The 21,180-nt window shown below is 40.1% G+C and overlaps 1 protein-coding gene across 2 annotated transcripts in view; it reads left to right on the top strand.

The window, feature by feature from the left end:
• Positions 1-21,180, top strand: part of adcy6a (adenylate cyclase 6a) — a 60,914-nt gene that overhangs the window by 17,866 nt on the left and 21,868 nt on the right. For both annotated transcript variants that reach the window (XM_085394807.1, XM_085394808.1), the window contains exons 4-5: positions 18,650-18,799; positions 20,400-20,521. In XM_085394807.1, the coding sequence (XP_085250933.1) occupies positions 18,650-18,799; positions 20,400-20,521 (272 nt within the window). The remainder of the gene's footprint in view (positions 1-18,649; positions 18,800-20,399; positions 20,522-21,180) is intronic.

The following is a 21,180-nucleotide window of genomic DNA, read 5'->3' as shown; positions in this document are numbered from 1 at the left end:
CCGCGGTGATCTGAAAATGATGTGCCGGGAGTTGTGCCGTTCTCGGCCGCATCAGTAACCCTCGAGCTCCCGGCTAGCTGTCGAGCTGGTGGGTAGCAGACGCCTCTGAAAACGTCGAAGCACTTTTGCAAATATGGGATATCTTGATAAACCGAGCAGATATTTGATGTTTACACAACTACTTTCTCGCCTGAAAATATGTTAAAAGTTTATTTTGTGACCCTGAAAGATTAGTATGAGTAATTTTAAAACTTAGTAGCGGCCGCCATTGCTGGAAACTGGAGTTTGGCTGGGCCGCGCTATGAATTCTGGGATATGGTAGTAATTTGGACAGCCTTCGGCGCGTCGCTGTGACGTAATCGGTCTACAAATGCGGCCTCAGGAGGATGCAGCCCATGAATTTGGACATGTCCAGAGTATAATCGCAGCCTTTGCGGTTAGAAAATTGCACTTGATCATGTCGCGATATTATCGCAAATGAGATATATCGTTCAGCCCTAGCCGCAGCTATAGAATAAGGGAAAGAGGAACGGAGCAGAATCTGATATTCTCTGCACGTAATCCTTCCACAGCCTCCTTGATAAATAATTTGTGTGTTTAACTCGGCAGCAGCATTTTAACGAGGCTACCTGTCACATGTACGCTAGGCTCACAACCAGGATGGGACACGCACAGAAAACACACAGTGAAGAGAATTTGGAGGGAAATTTATTTTTGACTTTGGAAAATGATCAAATACAGTTATTTAGTGCTTAGTATGGCACAGTTCCACAGTTCCATTTTTTGTTGGACAAAGAGTTTTTGTAGTTTTGCTACTGTAGACCAAATCAAATAATTGATATGTGACAGAAATGCAGACGTTCACCTTTAATTTCAGGGGTTTTGTGAACATTTTACATGAATTGTTTAGGAATTACAACCATGTTTTATACACAGTCACCAGTTTTCAGTGGCTCAAAAGTAGTTGGATATTTGGTTGATTTGGAGTGTTGAATTTGCATTTTATAGCTTTTCACTGTCATTTTAAATATGATGCCTAAAGAGATTGCCAGTGCAAGTCAGGATAGCTATTATTAGGCTTATATAGCAAAACAAACTGATAAGGGAGATAGGAATTTCAGGAGTGGCCAAATCAACAATCATTCCTAAAAAGAGGAAACACTGGTAGAGCCATATAGTAGCTCGTCTTGTTATGTTGGTACTGAAGGCAATTGCAGGGCCTGGGTTTGAGTGTTCCTTTCACCATTTCCTGCACATCATTCCCCACACTTTCACCCTGCTTCACCATCACTCGTTTCACCATCCTGTTCCTATAATAAAAGCTTGAGCCCCCCCCCAAAAAAAAGTTCCAAAAGACCTAACAAGATGACAGAATTCTTTCCTTGGTTAAGAAAAGTAGCTTCACAACATCTAACCAAGTCAAAAACACTCAGAGAGGTAAGCTTGTCATTGTCAAGGTCTACACTCAAGAGACAAGAAGGGCTTACAAGAAGGTGCAAACCACTGGATACACCCAAGAATATGAAGGCCAGAGTAGGCTTTACCAGAAAACAAAAGAGCGTGCACAGTTTTGGACAGGTGAAAGTAAGGTTAACTTGTTACCTTAGAAGAGAAACAGGTCATAACCCAAAACATACCTCATTACCCATCAAACATGGTAGAAGCAGTTATATAGCATGGACCACTGATAGAAGTAGCAGGATAAATTGTGAAGTGTCCAGGGCTATTCTTTCCGCTCCGATTGAGACAAGTGAGCTTCTCCTCACAATGGAAATAGATAATGATTCAAAATATACTGCAAGAGCAATCGAAGAGTTTCTCAAGGCAAAGAAATGGGATATTCTTCAACGACCAAGTCAGCACCTGAGCTCAACCCAATAGAACACGCTTTTCAGTTATCAAATACAAAACTGAATGCAGCGAAACCTGCAAACATGCAGAAACTGAAGACAGCTGCAAAAAAGGTATAGCAGAACACTCAATGGATACGTCATTTGATAGTATCCTTGGATTCTAGGCTTCAGGCAGTCATTGACTACAGAGGATTTTCATCCAGTAATTAAAAACAATCCTTATATTTGAAATTATGCTAGACTGCCCAGTTAATTCTGACGCTCTGAAAATGATTGCCTGTGTATAAAAATGCAAAAATGTTGGAATTAAAGCTAAAAGTCTGCCGTTAAATCATTTAAAAATGCTCTCTTGTGCTGGACAGACACAAAGATTGTGTGTTCAGACCTAACTGTACCTAGTAGTAAATTTTGTTTCGGCACGTCATTATAAAATTCTAGTTGTTGTTTTTTTTCTTTGGTATGTCTGTGGGGGTAACATTTAAACAATAATTTAAGAATTATTTACTAGTACTCCACGCTACTAATCCAGTAAAAATGATTGCATTTTTAAGATAAAGCCACTGTAGTCAAAGCTCAAAAGATGTTAGCACTTTTCATAGCTGCCTGCATTAACTTAACTACGCACATACACACATGCACATACATGCTCACACATGTAACACCACCAACACCTCCCAGTATGCCAATCTGTGGACCAGTAAGAGTGCAGGGGAAGGAGTTAGCATCACTTCTGAGACTGATGGGGAATAAACAGCATCGCTAAGTGTCTCCCTCAGTGCTCGTGTTGAGTTGGTCCAGTGTTGCCATGGAAACAACTACGACTCAAGCAGCCAAGACCCAGTTTGGTAACCGTTGCCTCAAGTGAAGATGGGAGAAAAAAACCCATTTCAGAAATCAGGTCAAAATTGATTTCTGCCTTTTACCTCTCCTTCTGAGAACCACAAAGCTCGGGTGGGGGGGGGCAGCCATTGGAGGGGGGTCTGTGCTTTCTAGACACGATGCTGTTCGGCTGCTCGGATAGATTTGTGCTTTGTTTTCCTCCCCCCTGCTGTCGAATTGAGACAGTCCGTAATTAAACATGGCGATGACAGGGAAGAGGTCATATGAGTGGAGGTGGTGGGGAGTCGAGAGGAGGGATACACAGGATGTTGTTTGCCAGTTGTCTGGTTCAGAGAAGCTTATCTCTGGTCAGCTATGACTGTGCATCTTTGTAACCCCAACTGCTGTGGAAACAGCGAGTGTGTTTTAGGCCTTAAAGACAAACAGCTTTTAAAGAAAGTTCACTTGCTTGAAACGTCGGCCTTGTACGGTTCTGCTATTTATACAGATTTCTTTTCTGGGTGCCGATAATTGGCTTTATTGCTAATTGCATCTCCTTTACGTTCCTCTAATACTGATGTAACTCCTCTATGAGGCTTTTTGTTTTATCACAGCAGTTATTCCTCAGTCTGCCGGGCCCTGCGTCGTTGCGGGGTGTCCCACGTATTCCAGACAACTTGATGATCGTGTGATTTTCTTCTTATGCAGATTTTGTTGCCATTAAAATACAGTAAATTTTTTTTTTTTTTTCCCGCCTGTCCCATTTGGTTCTTTAGCCATCAGAATTGTTGTCTGAAGACCAACAAGGATACCCAATGGATTTACTTTGCCAAATGGATCATCGTGGCATTGCCGTATTGGTCCATTTGGTCGATCTTTGTTTTTATTATTTATTATATTTTATTTTCAGATGTTACAGACGGGACAGACATGAGTGAGAGATAGGAAAGGGAGAAAGAAAGAGGAAGGAAAGGAAAAACAGAAGGGGAGAGGGACAGTGAGAAAGGGGGGGACAAAAAAAATAAAAATCTCCTGGATCACCTGTTGAGAGAAGAATAGAAAACAAGCAAAAAAAGACAAAAAAAACAAAACAAAGCAACACAACACCATCGCATTAATCTAGCTAAGTGTAAACAGCAGTAAATACTAAATATTCAATGTTGTTGTGCAGCACGCAGGACAGATGTGCTTCGAAGTAGCAGCCAAGAAAGGTGTAATTTGGGTCTACGAGCAGTGAACACCCGTGTGCATACCTGTGTGTCCAAAGGTTTCTCCATGTAACGATCTGCTAGGGAGTGTGGGGGGGCCACAGCCCCGTCCTCCGGGGTGTGAAGCAGGTATGGAGGAGATCAAAACTCCAGACATCCAGAGGCCCCCAGACACAAGAGACCATGGAAGACCAACAGAGGGGCAGCCGCGCCACTGTTCCAGTAAGAGCTGAGGAGAGTCCCAGATGAGGGTTCACTCAAAATACAGTAAATTAAAAAGGTTTTTGCAGCACTAGTGCCAGAACCCTCTTCTTTTTTTGTTTTTTTCTTTCTTTTTTTTTTAAAAGTCGCACTCTCTCCACAGAAGTCACACCCGCCTGGTTGCCAAAGGAAATGTGTGTGTTGCATAGTTTTTCAGTGTTAGGACCCCCAGCTTGTCTCTGTCCCTGCTTACAAAAACTGATGGGTAAGGAGTTTTAAAATGCTCAGTAAGAATAAGTTGCTTCATATTAAATTCACGTGAGTATTTGCGTTGAGTGTTCCTTCTTCAGTCATCTTTCTCACTCACTATGTGTTAATAGACCTCTCTGAATTGAATCATACCTGTTATTAATCCCTGGCTCTCCCACAGTATGCCTTTTGTCTTGTCTTCCTTCTCTCACCCCAACCAGTCGTGGCAGATGGCCCCGCCCCTCCCTGAGCCTGGTTCTGCCGGAGGTTTCTTCCTGTCAAAAGGGAGCTTTTCCTTCCCACTGTCGCCAAAGTGCTTGCACATATGGGGTCATATGATTGTTGGGTTTTTCTCTGTATGTATTATTGTAGGGTCTAACTTACAATATTAAGCACCTTGAGGCGACTGTTGTTGTGATTTGGCATTAATGCATTAAAACCAGCAGGCAGATTTATTAATAGACATCTGAGTGAGTGAAAGAGTTGGTCTGGTAGTGCAGTCAAGCTTCAAAACAATATTTGTTACAAGCAAACATATTGTTGCTGGCTTTGCAAATAAGTTACTTTTGAGAGCAGGAACAGTTGCGTAAAAGTATTCAGATATAACATGAGCCATCGGTTTTCCTTTTTTTCCCCCATTTATAACTCTAAAACTAAGAAAACTTAGTACTTCCTTTTTGCTTCCATGGGAATTAAGTGGGTAAATAGCAACCAGGTGCTGCTAATCTGTTGCACTTTATTAATTAATCATCAGCAAGTGTGAGCACCTATATAAAAGCTGTCTTATTGGTCTGGAGCATTCAGGTGTGTGTTATCACAATGTTGCCCAGCTTTGAACCCACTAGATTTCTATAGAATTGTCCTTTGGACAGACAAGCCCAAGGTGGAGATCTTTGACCAGAATAATAACACCGTAAATAATAATGCAAGGCAAAAATACAAAATACAGCGTGTCAGCACAAACACCTCACACAGCTAGCTGTCAGTCAGAGGGGAAGAGGTGATGATGTGGACTTGTTTTTCAGGCCACAGGACCTGGGCACCTTGCAGTCGTTGAGTCAACCATGAAATCCTCTGTGTGCCAAAGTTATGCATGAATGAATGCCCGCAAACCTCAGTGAACTGAAGCTGTATTGTAAAGTAGTATAGTGTAAAATGCAGGAAAACAAAATTCCTCCACAACAAGAGAGACTGATGAAGCCATATAGACGGCAATTATATGAAGTTACTGGTGCTAAAGGTGGTTCTACAAGCTATGAAGTCGTGAGATGTGGTGTCGTTTTTCATAGGACTGCAGCAAGTCCTTCCTTTGACTGTAAATATACTAAAAACCCACTTCATCCAGTAACTAATGCAAGCTGCAAGTAATAAATACTGAATAAATGGTTTATTCTTGCCTGGTGGAAAGGTATCTGCATAAATGACTTCTGAGTAAACGTGGCGCTATGATCCTAGACTGTGTTTGGTCTGAAGCACTGTTTCTTTGAGTCATACTTAAATTTCCACTCATGGAAGGACATTGTTTTATGCAATCCCACAAAGCGAATTACTATATTAAAAAAAATTAATCAGATCTGTTTTTGTTTCTTGGATAGAAACGGACAAACAGAAGAGAGTGGATGACTTTTTGAAAATCTTTTGTAGCTGGTAAATGTTTTGTTGACGAGTATGCAAAGTGCTCACATTGTACTTTTATTATCAGCAAACAGAACCGTATTTGCACGAGAAAGTGCTATTTCTGTTTAAATGACGCTGATTCTTGTCAGTTTTAGACAGACAGGATGACAGAATTTGGAAACTGTGTTTTAAACAGTTTGATTAAAGGTGTCGTGGAAAAAAGGATTTCCTGGGAAACTCTGCTCTGCTGTTCATCACAACTTTACTGCTTCTGACAAGTTACAGGCACGACGGGACTGCACGGGTGACCACTCTCCAAACTGTTTAAAAAGATGTTAAATGTGTCTCAGCGGCTGACGCTCCGCTCGTAGACCACCCGGCCGAGCCAGGGAGCAGAATGAGCAGGCGGGTCTTGAATATTTATCTGTTGATGTGTTTCTGGTCATTTCAGATAAGGGCAGTGTGAGCTGCGTGTAGACATGAGGCTCAGGCTGAGTACACAAACCCAGCAGCTGCCTGGCACCAAACACACACAGACTCTTTCACAAAGGCTGAAAGTGACAGCGAACGCGAGTCAGAGCAGGCGGGAAAAATAAATAAATAAATGAAATGAAAGAATATGGAAATAAATAATCTGCCCACTCGAGGAAAGATAAGAGTCAACCTACGGGAGAGACTCTTAGGTTTTGTGGGGACTGAAACGCTGTCATTGTGTTTGAGGTGCGAGAGTGTGGTTTGCAGAGCCTGATCTAACACAGATGTTCTAAGGACTTCCAGATGCTTCTCAAAGGCTGATAGCCTATGACTTGCACTCTTGCTGGGATCGTTTCCACAATAATATCCCATCGTTCACCACTCCCTCTGGGAGAAAGTCTTAATAAATAAATTCAGAATCTTGTTTGTCGCGCAGTTTTCGCTCTGGGTAAATAATTTTTTTTCCTTGTCTCCTTGAAATGCTCTCAGTGTATTTCGGGACAACACCAAGCTCTTTGAGGTGAAGCGACGTCGAGAGAGTTCGTCGATTAATTGACATTTTGCGAAGCCACTCTCACGGACAGATGCTTGGGCTTAATTTTTCTGTACATGTTGGAAAAGTTTAAGCTGTGTGTTTGTTCACTCGAATGTCTGATTACAAGCTAGACACAATTAAGAGTTAGCAGACCATTAGATACTTAAATGAATTGCTTATTATTTCGTTTTAGTTTATTGATTTAGTCAATAATGATAATCTACTGTGAAAAAACAGGAACTTTTTTAATGTAATGGTGTCAGTTAATGCTTCATCTGTTACTTTGGTGTAGTGTGGCAGGCCGTGGGTGATGTCTGTCAGTAAGAAGGTTAAAATGCTCTCAGAGTTTCAAACTTTTGGCTTAGACTAAATAAACAGTTAACACTATGTATGTATATGTTCCACTCTCAATTAGAAAATGCAGGGTATCAACGGTTAATGCTATTGGAGGTGATGATGTAATGCTGTGGGGAAAATTTTCTTGGCACAACTAAGTGACTGCTGAGCACATAACACAACGGAGATGAAATGAATAGCAATGAAGTGCTAAAATAAAAAATTATGACGGTTTATAAACCAAATGCAAAAGATGATTCCGATAGAGAGGAACGGTGTCCCATTTATTTCATTTTGCATTAAGAATCTTACTTTAATACAAGCTTGTTAATGCATAACCTAAGAAACAAAAAATCTGAAAGGTGCGTCGATCGAATGTATTCATCTTGAACATTTTTAATCTCTAAGTGAACTTTTAGCAGCTTCTCAATGACTTGGTGAGTTAAAAAATATATAAATATATATATATATTGATGAAGAGTTGCTCATAGGAGGGAAATCAGGGCCAGGGCATCCTGAAAATGCAATATGTTCCTCTGACTTTGGTATGTTGACAAAGACACCAGCCAAGCCTCGCACACATTACCTCCCCCTCCTCGGCTGGTCCCCCACTCTGCACCCTCCCTGAATCTGGGGGGGGACGGGACTGCAGGTCATTGGAGTGAGGCTGAGGAATGTGGGTGATAGTTGCTAAGTGAAGGCTCCGTTGCCATCTCTGATAATTCACAGCCTCCGTGGGTGTAAGTTTCGGGCCAGCACTAAACAGAACCTTTCACAAGACTGAGAGAGAAGCTCACGCTGAGGAAGAGCGAGAGGGGGAAGGAGAGGATGCCTGAACAACATCGAGATATATGCAAAAATCTTTCTTCATACATTCTTATATAGTTCCATATTGTGTATTGTGTATTTTGTTGTACAGTTATTTTATTTTCAACTTTAATTTATATATTTATCTTTATCTTATTCTTCCCAGTTAAATTTACCCTTCATTCTAATTTGTGTTGTACAGTTATTTCATTTTTAACCTTAATTTATATTCTATTCCTTCCTAGTTAAATTTACCCTTTTTAATTTTTCATATTTATTTCCTATCTTATTCATAGCCTTTTCCTTTTTTGTTTTCTTTAGGTCACGAGCAGTTGTCCAAGCATTTCACTACATATCGTACTGTGTATGACTGTGTACGTGACAAATAAAATTTGAATTTGAATTTGATTTGAAAATCATCAGGTCTCTGTCTTCCACGTAGAACAAGGCCAACAATGAGCTCTTTTTACCTGAACGTTAAGTCACGAGACCGAACATAATACCTGTATGGACGTCACAGCAAAGCTTGTTTCCAATCTGACCATCTCGGTTAAAAAGATGAAACACGTCATATTTTCTTGCTTACAGCCAGTCTAAATGGATTTAAGGTGTAATTTTCACATCCTGAGAGAGAGAGCGAGAGAGCCTTTGGTGCTCTGTTTCATTTCACTGCCTTTTGTCAACTGACTTGTCACTTAAAGAGGTCTGGATAAATAAAGTGGTGTAGTAGTAATATCGTGTGTCAGTGGGAAATTTAGTTAAGGTCATCCGTGATCTGATAGTTTTGTACACTCATGCACACAAACGCCTTGTTGTGCACCGGGTTGGGTGTGGGCTGAGTATTGTTAAGAAGGATGGGGAGCAGGATGGGGGATTAAAGGAGGGGGTGGCAGGTCACCTACTGCTGCGCCATGTGAGCATACCGAGAAGAAAAGAAAGAGACGCTTGGACTTTGCACTGTAACCTTAGTTGCTTTGAGGCGGGGGTGTGGTTTGTAATGAAACTGGCTTGTGAGTGCCAGATATCAGCCTCACTGAACTGTCTGTGCAGGAGTGAAGTGTTAAGTAATTTAATTCCTTTATCTGCGCAGCACTTTTTCTTTGTTCTTGGCCTTTAAATTTGCACTACAAATACTGGATTTTTCTGAGTCAACAGTAAAAACAGTTTCTGCCAAACCTGTTATCACCTCATCTTTTCTTATACGTCTTATATTTCCATTTAAAAAAAAAATCAAAGTCCACCCTGTTTGAAGGCAGGTGCATGTTAAGACGGTGGGAATGGCGTGGAACTGCTCTCTCCCCCCTCAAAATCTCATAGCCCTCTAGTGTCGTTCAGCTAGTAGTAACTTAGTACCTTACGGAAATATTTGTACTTGTAGAAATACTGCTTACTAGTATTTCTATGTTATCTGACTTTCTGCTTCTACTCCACTAAGTCTGAACCTCCATGGGATTTATATCTTGTCTTGATGCACGCTCAATCATCCAGGTAAAATAAAACCCAAAAAGCTGATGAACAGAATCAACTTTTTGGGGTTCTTTTTTGTCAGTTTTAAAAAACAAATTCTACTAATAAATGCTTTATTATTATGGATAAAGCTCCCTAGCTTTGTAATTCAGTTAATTTCCATTCAGTTTTATCAATATAGTGCTGATTTATAACAGAAGTTACCTCAGAGCGCTTTCTTGTTCTCGAGAATAAATGAACCCCTATGGTAGCACTTGGTAACAGTGGGAAGGAAGAACACCCTTATTACAGGAAGGGGGAGGGGAGTATAGATAGACAAGGACAAAAAACAAACTATGGGAGAGGGAATACAAAACTTCATGCACGGAAATGCATAAAAGATGGAAGTGGAAAATAAATTTTAAGTGTCCGAGCCAAAAGCAGCATAAGTAAGGAATAATTCATGTTCCCCTGATCCAGCTCTGACTATAAGCTTTATCAAAAAGGAAAGATTTGAGGTCTGTTTTAAAACTAGGCAGTGTGTCTGTCCTCTGAATCCAAACTGGGAACTGGTTCCACTGGAGAGGAGCCTGATAGCTGAAGGCTTTGCCTCCCGTTCTGCTTTTGTAAGCTAGGAACCAGAAGTGACCCCGCAATCTCTGAGAGTGACTGAGAGTGAAGTGCTCTGTAGGGATAATATGTCCCAGTGGAGTATCCCTCCCCCCTCGCCTTGTTCTGGGTGTCCCCTGTGTCACCCCATAAAAAAAATAAAAAAAATCCTGGAATCTCCTGGTAACATTTTAAGGGGCCCTTGAATGACAAGGAGGGAAGGCTCTGCTGCACATTTCATTCATCCACAGTTCATTTCACTTTTCTAAATATTTTTTAATCAGACTAAAACTTCTTAACACAGACGAATGAATTGTTGAATTGTTACAGTCGCCTCGGCAAAGGTTAAAATACTATAAACCAGCATAAAAATGACACAAACCACCATCGTTTAACCGACACATAACAAACACTCACTAAATGTGTTTGACTTGTGCGTCTTTCCTGTGTGGTTCCTTTTTATTTGGCATCGAAAGTTCAAGGACCCTTGCTCTGTTTTCTTTTTCTGTTCTTCGCCGCCTCTTGAGGAATTTTATCAGGCTTTTAAAGGGTAAATACTCCCCCATACTCATGAGCTATTCTTTAACTTTCTAATTTGTGGATTTAAAGTATTTTTCATTAATAACAGCTTCCTGCTACAGTGAAGTAAACCAAAGTTGAAGCTAAAAAAAACATTTAAATCCCTCGTAGAGATGTGTGTGCAGCTGAGCAGCTACAAGAGATCCCTTTCCCTGGATTTGAAACCGTGTGATCAATTGCTAATGTAAAAATATTTCTGTTTTAAATAATGCCGTTCTGTTGCACTAAATTTGTTTTAGTCTCATTGGACACTTTCAAACATGTCATTTGTCCGTATTGTCACGCATTTCTCTCTCCTCTTTAAAGAACACTCTTTGTCAGTCTGAAAAGGGGCCCGATGGCCTTAAAAGTCAATGTTTATAGGCTCGCTGCCAGGACCGCAGACTTCCTTTTAAAGTAAATGGCCGCCGTGCTGAACCCATCATAAAAGGATGAGAGAAATTATAAATACATTTTCTGGATATTCCATTAACCCCCCCCCCCCTCCTCTTATTCTCGCTTGCTCGTCTGGCAGCTTTGGAGCTTCGCTTTGATTGGAGGAGAAGAAAAGGTGTAGCGTTGCTGTTGTGACAAATGCTTACACATACAGAACAAGTGAAGACACAAATGTAGCACTTTGTTTGTTTAGTGTGTGTGTGTTTAATTTTAGCCTTGCTGGCTGCGTGGCTCTGGGGACGGAAATGCGAGCAGCTTTTCAATGGATTTCCATGACATTTTGTACAAACATTCGTGATCCCCAGAGGACGACTCCTACGGACTTTAATCCCTTGCTGAGAGGCTGCAGTTGAAATGCTTAGTGCAGCTAATTTTAATCATAATTATGAGCCATCATCTTAGCAGAGACAGCAATTCTTACTTTTCTTTAGTAATTAATGAGGTTTGTAACCATATTCACTTTTACATTTTGTCTTTCTTTTTTCAATATAAGTGAATTTAAGCTTATTTTTTAAAAGATGAAAGTCTTTCTTTATCAGCTATAGGTCCAACTCTTAGCTGAAGCCATTTGATGTTTACATGAGAGAATTTTTCAAACTTAAGAGCATTAGTTTTTACAGATGTTCTGACATCAGTAGATCTTTAATATTGTTGTTCTTTAATATTGCACTGTTTTCTGCATTTTTCCAAAATTTCATAGCCATATTTGATATTTATTTAATTAAGCACTCCTCTATCATAGCAAAAAATGTACTTTTATAATCAATAAATATAAACTTAATATATAATAATAATAATTATTATTAATAATAATAATAATTAAAAAAAATTTTTTAAATAGATTTAGATTATTACTGATAAATAATTATGCAGTCTTTTTTTTATTTACATATTAACTCTGGAGGTTAATATGAGAGCAACACCCTACTTGTTTTGTACTAAGGTTGTTATTGATTCAGCAATGCATCCATACAGTCATGCTAATCATTTATTGATTATACCCTCGTGTTCTTTGTAAGCTGATGGGGGCTTTCTGTGACTAAGTGCATTTTAATCTATGCTGTAGAATAGCCAGTGTTACTGCTGTTTTGGCTTTCCTGTGTAGATCTGAGCAGCTCTTACATAATGCCATTTTGATATCCAGGGATTAGGCTGAGGTCCTCTCCACAGACTGGCCGGCTGCTTCCATCATGTCACCCACGGGAAAATGACAACTGCTTTTATGGCAAAAACAAAACTATATGACATTCCAGTGACGTGATACATTTCGGTCTTCGCAAACCGAATATAACGTTTATAGTGGGCTGTAAGCCGAGCTGGTAATTCAGTCCAGTCGTGAATCTCACCTGCTGATGCGTAGTGGCGAGATTATAATGGCGCCGGATTAAACTGGGAAAAGTGACACCCTTAGATAAATGAGGGTGTTGTTGAACTTAGAGGACACGAGCAGGTGTGGTGGCCTTTTACAGGTAGCAGGTAAACGCTGCCAAGCAGAGCTGCTAAAGAGGTGGAGTGCTGTTGCGTAAACACAGGTCTTTACTGTGTACTCTGTAAACGCACTAGCCTGTGCCCTCTTGAGAAAAGCAAGCAATTAGTTTGAAGGCTGCACGCTCAGACGCTTGGAGTGCGATGCGGACGTTAAATGGATCTCAACAGATAAATACTGCAGCTCATTAAATATTGGAAAGAAGACCCACTCGCATGTAGTCTCAGCTGCACCCACGTTCAGACCGACGGGCCGCTCTCACCTGCAGACATGCATCGTGCTGCAGGTTTCACTTTTGTCTCATGCCTGTTTTTGCTTGAACAGTGAGAGTAATGTAAACAGAGCTGAGCGCTCTGAGCCATCTGCCTAATGTCACTGTGGCCCATATCTGTCCTCTCCCTCCCTCCCTCTCTTACTGGGACGCTTCTTATTCCTGTCATCCACACATTGTCTTTTTCCTTCCTCATGCCGCTTCTGTTTTAACCACTAATTTCCTTCCTCCCCTCAACATCTGTCATTCTTCAGTTTTATCTGCGTTATCCATTATGTGCTTTCTTTCTTTCTCTTTTTTTGTTTGTTTTGTTTTGTTTTGCCCTGCCCCGTGTTTACTTTCTTTTTAAACTCCTGTCCCCATTACCCATCTGCTTCTATTCTCATGTCTGTGATGCTCTGTAAACTATGTCATCTTGGCTTACCTTAATCCTCTGCTGCTATTCTTAGAATTACTTGCCAGCTGCAATATATATATTTATATATATATATTTAATCATGCAAACTCTCTACTTAAGCATGATTCTTTTGATCAGTGTTGGGACAGGCTGTTCTGTTTTTTAGCAAGTACTCTCAATTTGTACACTTAAATAAAAATTAAATAAAAAAAAAAGAAGAAAGAAATCAAATTGTAAACAAATCATAAAGCCGCAATAAAAGAAATGCACAAACACATAACGTGCAGAATGTTTAAAGAAGTCAGTGACGCTTCAGAAATTAGGATAGAAATTAAAACCACTTATGAGGAGGAATAGTCGATCCTGTCTGAGAATGGGATTAAAAAATGTGTTATAATTTTGGAAAACGAGATTGAAGATTCCCAGCATTAACTTTAAAGTACCGTTTCCACATGTGAACGACCCTAGTCTATTAAGCTGCAAAGGTTGAGCTATCTGGCTGTACCTTTAAAGGTTCTTTTTTTTGGGGGGGCTTTTAGACGTTATTGTGTTAGGACAGTGGAGAGGAGGCAGAACTGGGAAGGCACAGAGTAAACGGCCTCGGGGCAGATTCAAACCCAAGCCTTACGTCATATGGGTCACCTGCTCAACTCAGTGAGCTAAACGGACACCCTAAAGGCACTACTTAACATTAAAGGATAACAAGTTCTTGCAGAAATGTGTTTTCAGACTCTTTTAACCTTTACTTAACCAGCAAGTGAAAGTCTTGAGATTAAGAATCTCTTTTGGGTTACCGAGTCCGGTAACCAAACAAATTCTAAATCACGTCGTGCTGTGAAGCAGCATTTCCAAAACCGAGCCACGTGTTATGACAGGCCTAAGGTGCTCGTTGTACAGCATTAACCTAGTCTTAGCCTTGTTGTAAGTCAGGTAATGTAAAATCTCTCTATTTACTTTCAATAATATGAACATAAAATCACATAAAATCCAAATTCTGGCTCTTATTTTTCTCACCATAATATAATTAATTGGTTTAGTCCATCACAGGGTTTGGAAAAAATAGGTTTTAAACCAAATCTTGTTATGTTTTTTCCAGTTTTTGCAGGGCCTGTCTTGTTTTTAGAGACGTGGAGGCTGTAACAATCTATTAGTGACAGCTTGACCACTGTCCAGAAACCTGTTTTCTGTATGTCACTAACAGAAAATCATTTCCTGATGGTCTTGCAGCATATAAAATATTTTAGCTGACTGTACTGATGTCAGTATCAACAACTATACTGAGCACAATAGTATTTATGAATTTTAGTCTAAGAGAGCATGGTGGTAGGTCTCTGGATCCCCAAGTCAGCATTCCAAACCTCAGTAATGGCTGCTTCTGGCTTATAACCCTTATCTTAACTTTATAACACTAAATGTCTTGTTGTGGTTTTACAGTTTCCATCATTTACAAAAATATCCATCCATCCATCCATCCATCTTCTGCTTATCAAATTCAGGGCTCTGTTCAGGGTGAATCCCGAACAGGTCGCGAGCCTCTCGCAGGGAAAATGACTAACACCGAGACTTGAAACACTCAAGTCAATGACAGAGGGGTAGCAACACAAAAGGCAGGAGTAAATAAAAACACAAAGAAACAACTAAACCAACAATTAAAACAGAGACCATGACAACACGGGACTCAGGAGCGCCTAAATTCTTGAACTGTTTTCCAAAAATACCTAACAGTGCACAAAGGTTTGCTGACTTCTATTATGTTTTGTTTTTAAACAAGCTTTTAATAAGGAATCTTTTATGTGTTTGCATAGATAAAATAAAGAACAGGGTCAAAGTAAGTGTAAAATAACTATTACATAGTTGAAGAAAAGTGCTGTCTTTGCTCTTTCATGGTCTTGTTTTGTCTGTTTTTTTGTTTCTAAGGTATGTTTAAAGCATTACCTGAAGCACAAAGTATCTCTGTGTATTTCCATTTCCACCCAGAAGATGTCAGTGTGTGATACACTTGGTGACAGAAAGACACTAAGCAGAAGGACTGGAAAGCAGATTTCCGTGTTAAAAACCGCTCCGTAACACAGACAAAATATTTTGGATTGAAGTTTCCACTTTACAGGCCTGAAATCTGTTTCTTTGCTCCTGTTGATATTTGATGCAGGATGTATCATCTCTGGGTTTCCTTCTGGTGCACAGACAACCTTTGTTACTGTCTAAGTGTATCCTCTACCGTGAGAGGCGTCACGTTTAAGTTGTAAACAAGAGCACATCTCTGAAGGAAGTGGCCTTATGTGGGGTCAGCAGCAATCCCCATGATGCGTTTGGGCACATTTGTATTATTATTTTTGGATACTGGGGGTTATCCCATGGCAGCAGCGCTTTAAACCACAAACACTTCAAAATAAGATAGCAGCACACAGCCAAGCTGCAAATATTAATAGGTGGTCAGTGGGCTGTGAGGGGTAGAGGGGACAACAAATCCCACAATCAGGACCATTTCCTGTCAGGAAGTGTGTGTGTGTGTGTGTGTGTAATCATGTCTAGCTGTCTTGTGAGGACGCACTCACCGGTCCTCACAAGTTTGAAGGCCTTTTAGAGGCTCAAAATGTGGTTTTAGTGTCAGGGTTACATCTAGGTTATGGTTAGGTATAGGGTAAGGGTTAGGGTTAGGCATTCATTTTTAATGGTTAGGGTAAGGGGCTAGGGAAACCATTATGTCAATGAAGGTCCTCACTAAGATAGCTGAACGGGGTTGTGTGTGTGTGTGTTACTAGTTTTGGAGAAATTATTTAAAAATAAATATATATGAAATGAATATAAATATTCAGAAGAAGCAGTCTTCTAATCTGTTTAAGTCCTAGTTCATATTCGGTCTGAATTTGCACCATGTAACGTTTATTCTGTTTATTAATAAATGTTACATGGTGGCAGACGATGACTTTTCCGGGCATCTGTACAGAGATTGGATTTTGACTATCCAAAGGCTTATACAAATAGTCTGTTCACGATTATGAGAAACATCATTTAAATGTGGACATACAGGAACAGCATAATGATGCCTTTATTCCAGTAATACTAGTCTGTTTACCTGCAGAGTGGTTGCTGTGTAGCAGTTTGATCACAATCATTTCGCAACCAAATAAACTGTCGATCAAACGTTATGTTAAAAAAACAGACGTGTGCTTCCATTGGGCAGGTTGAAGAGTACCACTTAGATTTCATTTAGACCTCTAATCAGCAGGCATTTGCTCAGAGCATTTATGTTACAGATTACAGATTTTATGGACTATATTCCATCTGTGATCTGCGCTATGAGCATTTGTGATCTATTTATGCTACAGTCGCACTAATGAAAACGGTGCTTGGAGACCACAACACAACCAAAATTATTTCAACCATTAATATGTGACCTTGTCACCTTTAAAGAGTCTTTAAAGAGCACGTCTACAGCAACTTGCAGTCAGCTGCTGTCTTCAGAGGGACTTTGATGTGTCAAGACTAAGATACGATGGAGTCAATCTGCTATTATTTTGTGATTGAACGAGGTTCAGTTGGTAGTTACATGCAATCTGTTTGTGATAATATTGCAAATAACTGACAGATTGGTGAAAATAGCAAATCGGTTAACGTCTACATACACAGAAATTCGATTTAAGTACTTACATTCAGAGTCGAATCAGAACCTTAAACATCTGAAACAGAAGTTCTGAACTTCCTCCACAAACAGTGATGTAGTTGCTGCAGACTGACGATTCAACTGCAAAATGACGCTCTCTGAAATCTCGCTCTCACATAGGACCAGAATACACCAGCTATGAGGCACAGAGACGGACTCAGATTGTTTTTGTGTGATCGTGTAAGCAATCTATTGTCATCAACTAAACACTGATTATTTCAACCCTTAGCCAATCTTGTTATTTTTGTTATATTCATATGTTGGGAATAAAAAAAGTCAACCAGTCTGTCTAAAATTAGTGCAGGCAAACCAAGGGGTCAACCAAGGGGACAGGTTGTGTCCCACCAGGAAACCTGTGTAATTGATTTGAGCTAAAAAGTGGTCGCCCAGAGGCAACCGGTTTATTGTTACTTGCAAAACACATTGAGGGTTTTACCATCCATCACAAGAAGGTTGGTGTTTTTACTGAGGCTTTAGGGGCACAAGAACTTCTAAGAATCTTAGAGTAATAGCTGTATGGACGTGTAGCCCTGACAATCAGTCACATGCAGATCACATGCCACACCGCAGCAGATTAAAAACAACCACCATCCACTAAAAAGAAGTAAGATCTCTATATTGTAGTAGCTCAATACTAAGGAAGTATAATTGTGTTTTAAGACAAGTTTTAGGTCATGGTTGGTCACCGTCTAACTGCAAAAAGGCAATTTATTCCATAACCTCGGGGCAGCAATTGACTGCTCTGTCCCCCCTGAGCTTCTGCTTAGGTCACATGACCTGAGAGTTCGGACAGGAGTGTAGGGGTGAAGTAAAGTAAAGTCAGAGATGACTCTAAAAAGCACAAGTAGCTAGTGAAGCGAAGCCAGAATGAAACATGATGCTCTGGCTTCGTTTGATTTTTAACTATGTGTTAATGTTTTTGCCAAGTGCAACAAGTGGTTGCACTTGGCCTGCTGTTTTTATCTGTCCTGCAGCAAACATGACAAAAGTACACAACATGCTTTTTTTGTTTGAATTATTTGCCTCTATAGTACTTTAATTTGTTGTTTTACTGTTTATTTCAGACTCCATAGCTGACAGAAAACAGCCAGCATTTTATTAAATCAGCATTGGCTCTAACAGGATGTGAGTGTTTCTGTTACTTCCTGAAGCCTGCTGGAAACCATCTGTCTTGACTCGATTTTGGTCGGCAAAGCTTCAAACCGGCCATCTGTGATTTAGGACTTTTATTTTTGGACTGACGATGGAATATTTTACCAAGTTCCTCTCACACACGGCCCACAGTGTAAAGGCGCCTTAATGCACAAACAGTCTTGAGTCTCTTGAGACAAACAGAGAACTGAAATGTCAGAATGACAAAAAAGGTAAACAGCAGAATGAAACTCACACCGCTTGTGTCGTAGTTTCACCCTTACAATGAGTGTAACACAAACCCTGCCGTCAGTTATCGTTTTGTGTCCTTTTATGGAAGGAAGTGAAGTTGAACACCTGTATCTCTGAGTCTGTTTGCATCACTGCCGCTACTGTTACAAAGATTAAAGTACCTAATACAGACCGTTTTCTAGCAGTAAAAGCTGCGTTGCTAGTGCATGTTTGATTATTCCTCTTCCTTCTTCTTTTCTAATGCTTTATAATCTCTTCCCCCCCCATTCACTCTCTCCAGGTGAGTGCTAATGTCCTGATCTTCCTGTGCACCAACATCATTGGCATCTGTACCCACTACCCTGCCGAGGTTTCCCAGAGACAAGCCTTCCAGGAGACCAGAGGATACATTCAGGCCCGGCTTCATCTGCAGAGGGAGAATCAACAACAGGTAAACCTGCACACACAATTCTATCTCCCAGCACTTATTTGCAACAGAACACAAAGAGTCTCTCTGCAGTGTCAGTGTTTAATGACTAGAAATGAACATAACTTTTTGATCTTGATGTTGCAACATTTAGCGACACTCCTAATTCATGGTGGTTGCTTTCTCCAAGACGCTGGAAACACCTTTGACTCGTTTTTATTGTCAGGAGTTTATCTACATTCTATATAACACCCTCATTTTACTTGGAACAATATCACTTACACAAGCACGTCCTCCAGGAAAAAGAACATCAGATGTACACGAGTACATTTATGAGTACATATACCTGCATGTGAACCTTTGCTGATTCCTGGTTTGGCTGTTGATGAGCTCTTTTGGTGTGGAGGAGGGCTCGTCACCAACACCACCATACTCAAACAGTTTCATTATTGAAAGCAGTGATGTTTTGACTCTTTCTGAAAGCGTACGGCCTGCACAGTCCATTTATTTCTTCTTTTTGTAAAGATGTATGTCAGTTAAAGTGAACTATATGTGGTTCAGTATGAAGCAGCAACAAAAACTAGAGATTGACACAAAAGTTGTTTGAAACAGTTGTTATGTTTAAATTAATAAATGGCTTTAAATTCGCTCATAGCATGAATAACATTTGAGCGAAGAGTATGATGAGATGTAGCAGGAAGTTGAGGCCCTCTTAAGCCAGCCAAGGCTTTATCAACAATGGAGGAGGGCTGAAGAGAGGCATAACAAGCAATAGACTATAAAGGCATGACAGCGGTACATTCTAGTGGCTGTTTTATTCTAAACCCAAGAATTAGCACCATCTCACAGCACAGTGTCCATAAAATGAAGCAACAAGCATATGAGATCAGCATCAATAGACCAACCCAGAAAACAGGGTATCAATAAATACACGCTCAGTGCCGACATCCATTTCCTGTGTGGTGCTCCGACAGAATCCTGGGTCCTACAAAAGACATCTTTATATAAAACTATATAAAGAAATATATGTATATCTGTCTAAGGCTTCTAACTTGGGAAAAATTTCACTTGCAAACTCAATGCAAATCTGTCCATTAATCTTTGTGTTCTCCTGCCAACAGACAAACTGAATTAATGAAATAAGTAACTTCCTCAAACAAATGTAGTTTTTAGCTCATGCTACTGAATCCAGAGGACTAAAAAGCATATTTTTGTCTCTCAAATGGATAGGATAAGTATTTTCAGCTGCTGACAGGATGTTCCTCTGTGAACGATGGAAAGAAAAATGCCGACATGTTCATGATAATGAAAGGAAAGGGCACCCTTTTATTTTTGATAGTTTAAGGATAACATCTGGGGCGCAGAAAAGTGCAGCATATCAGGCTCTGGATGCACTGACAACACTTGTTAGACAAATCAGAAAAAACACGTCCTGTCTGCCTAAATCTGGACTTCTACCACAGCACAAACACACAGAGCTACTCACTCTAAGATATGAGTTCTAAATGTCTCTGTAAATAATGGGATAATAAGAACACAGGCACAAACACATATATAGAAATGTAACCACAAAATTGTGACTGACAAGATCTGCATTTCCTTGTTTATTTTTTGTGATTTCCAGGAACGTCTGTTGCTTTCAGTGTTGCCGAGGCATGTTGCCATGGAGATGAAGGCTGACATCAATGCCAAGAAGGAAGACATGATGTTTCATAAGATCTATATCCAGAAACACGACAATGTCAGGTCAGCCGGGCGTGTGGCCTCAACACCTAACGTAACATTTAACCCATGAATTCAGATTTTAGCTACTAAATTGTCTTTCTTTTCTATAATTGTTGTAAGAGAGGTCATATCATGATACACTGAAAAACATGTGACATTGTAAAGCATTAAAAAGCCTGTTAGGATTTTGTTAATCCCATAAAATGAAGAGAAAATAAACAAAATCATACCATAAATTCATCCTAAGAATGGCTAACTCACGTTGGTGCACACATAAACACAAAAACACACATGTTTGAGCGCGCTCACAGAGTCAGAAGACGGTAGAGTGGTTTGGCAGAGTGGAGGCTAATTAACACTAGTGAGGGAATACTTAATCACCAGCAGCCAAGATAAGATAATCCCCAAAGATGGAAAGCTTCAGCACACATTCAATTACAGCACTGAGCAAACACGGTGCACTCGGTCCCTCACACACACGCGCGCGCACGCACACACACACAGATGCTTTAAGGTCAAACACCCTTCCTCTCTCAAGGTCATCTGCCCTGATAGTAACATAATGCAATAGTATATCGCTGAGGTGTAGCTAAATCAAACTGAATCAGCTTCGTAGGTTTTTATCTCTCATGATCGAGGATTAACTGTGTTTTGTTTTTGCTCCTCTTCATCTCGTCCTC

Source organism: Rhamphochromis longiceps, linkage group LG20 (genome assembly GCF_057381845.1).
Source record: "Rhamphochromis longiceps isolate RC_006_pf linkage group LG20, R_longiceps_female_GT1.1, whole genome shotgun sequence".
Classification (NCBI taxonomy): domain Eukaryota; kingdom Metazoa; phylum Chordata; class Actinopteri; order Cichliformes; family Cichlidae; genus Rhamphochromis; species Rhamphochromis longiceps.
The sequence above is the reverse complement of the archived record's forward strand: the minus strand, read 5'-3'. Positions and strand labels throughout refer to the sequence as shown.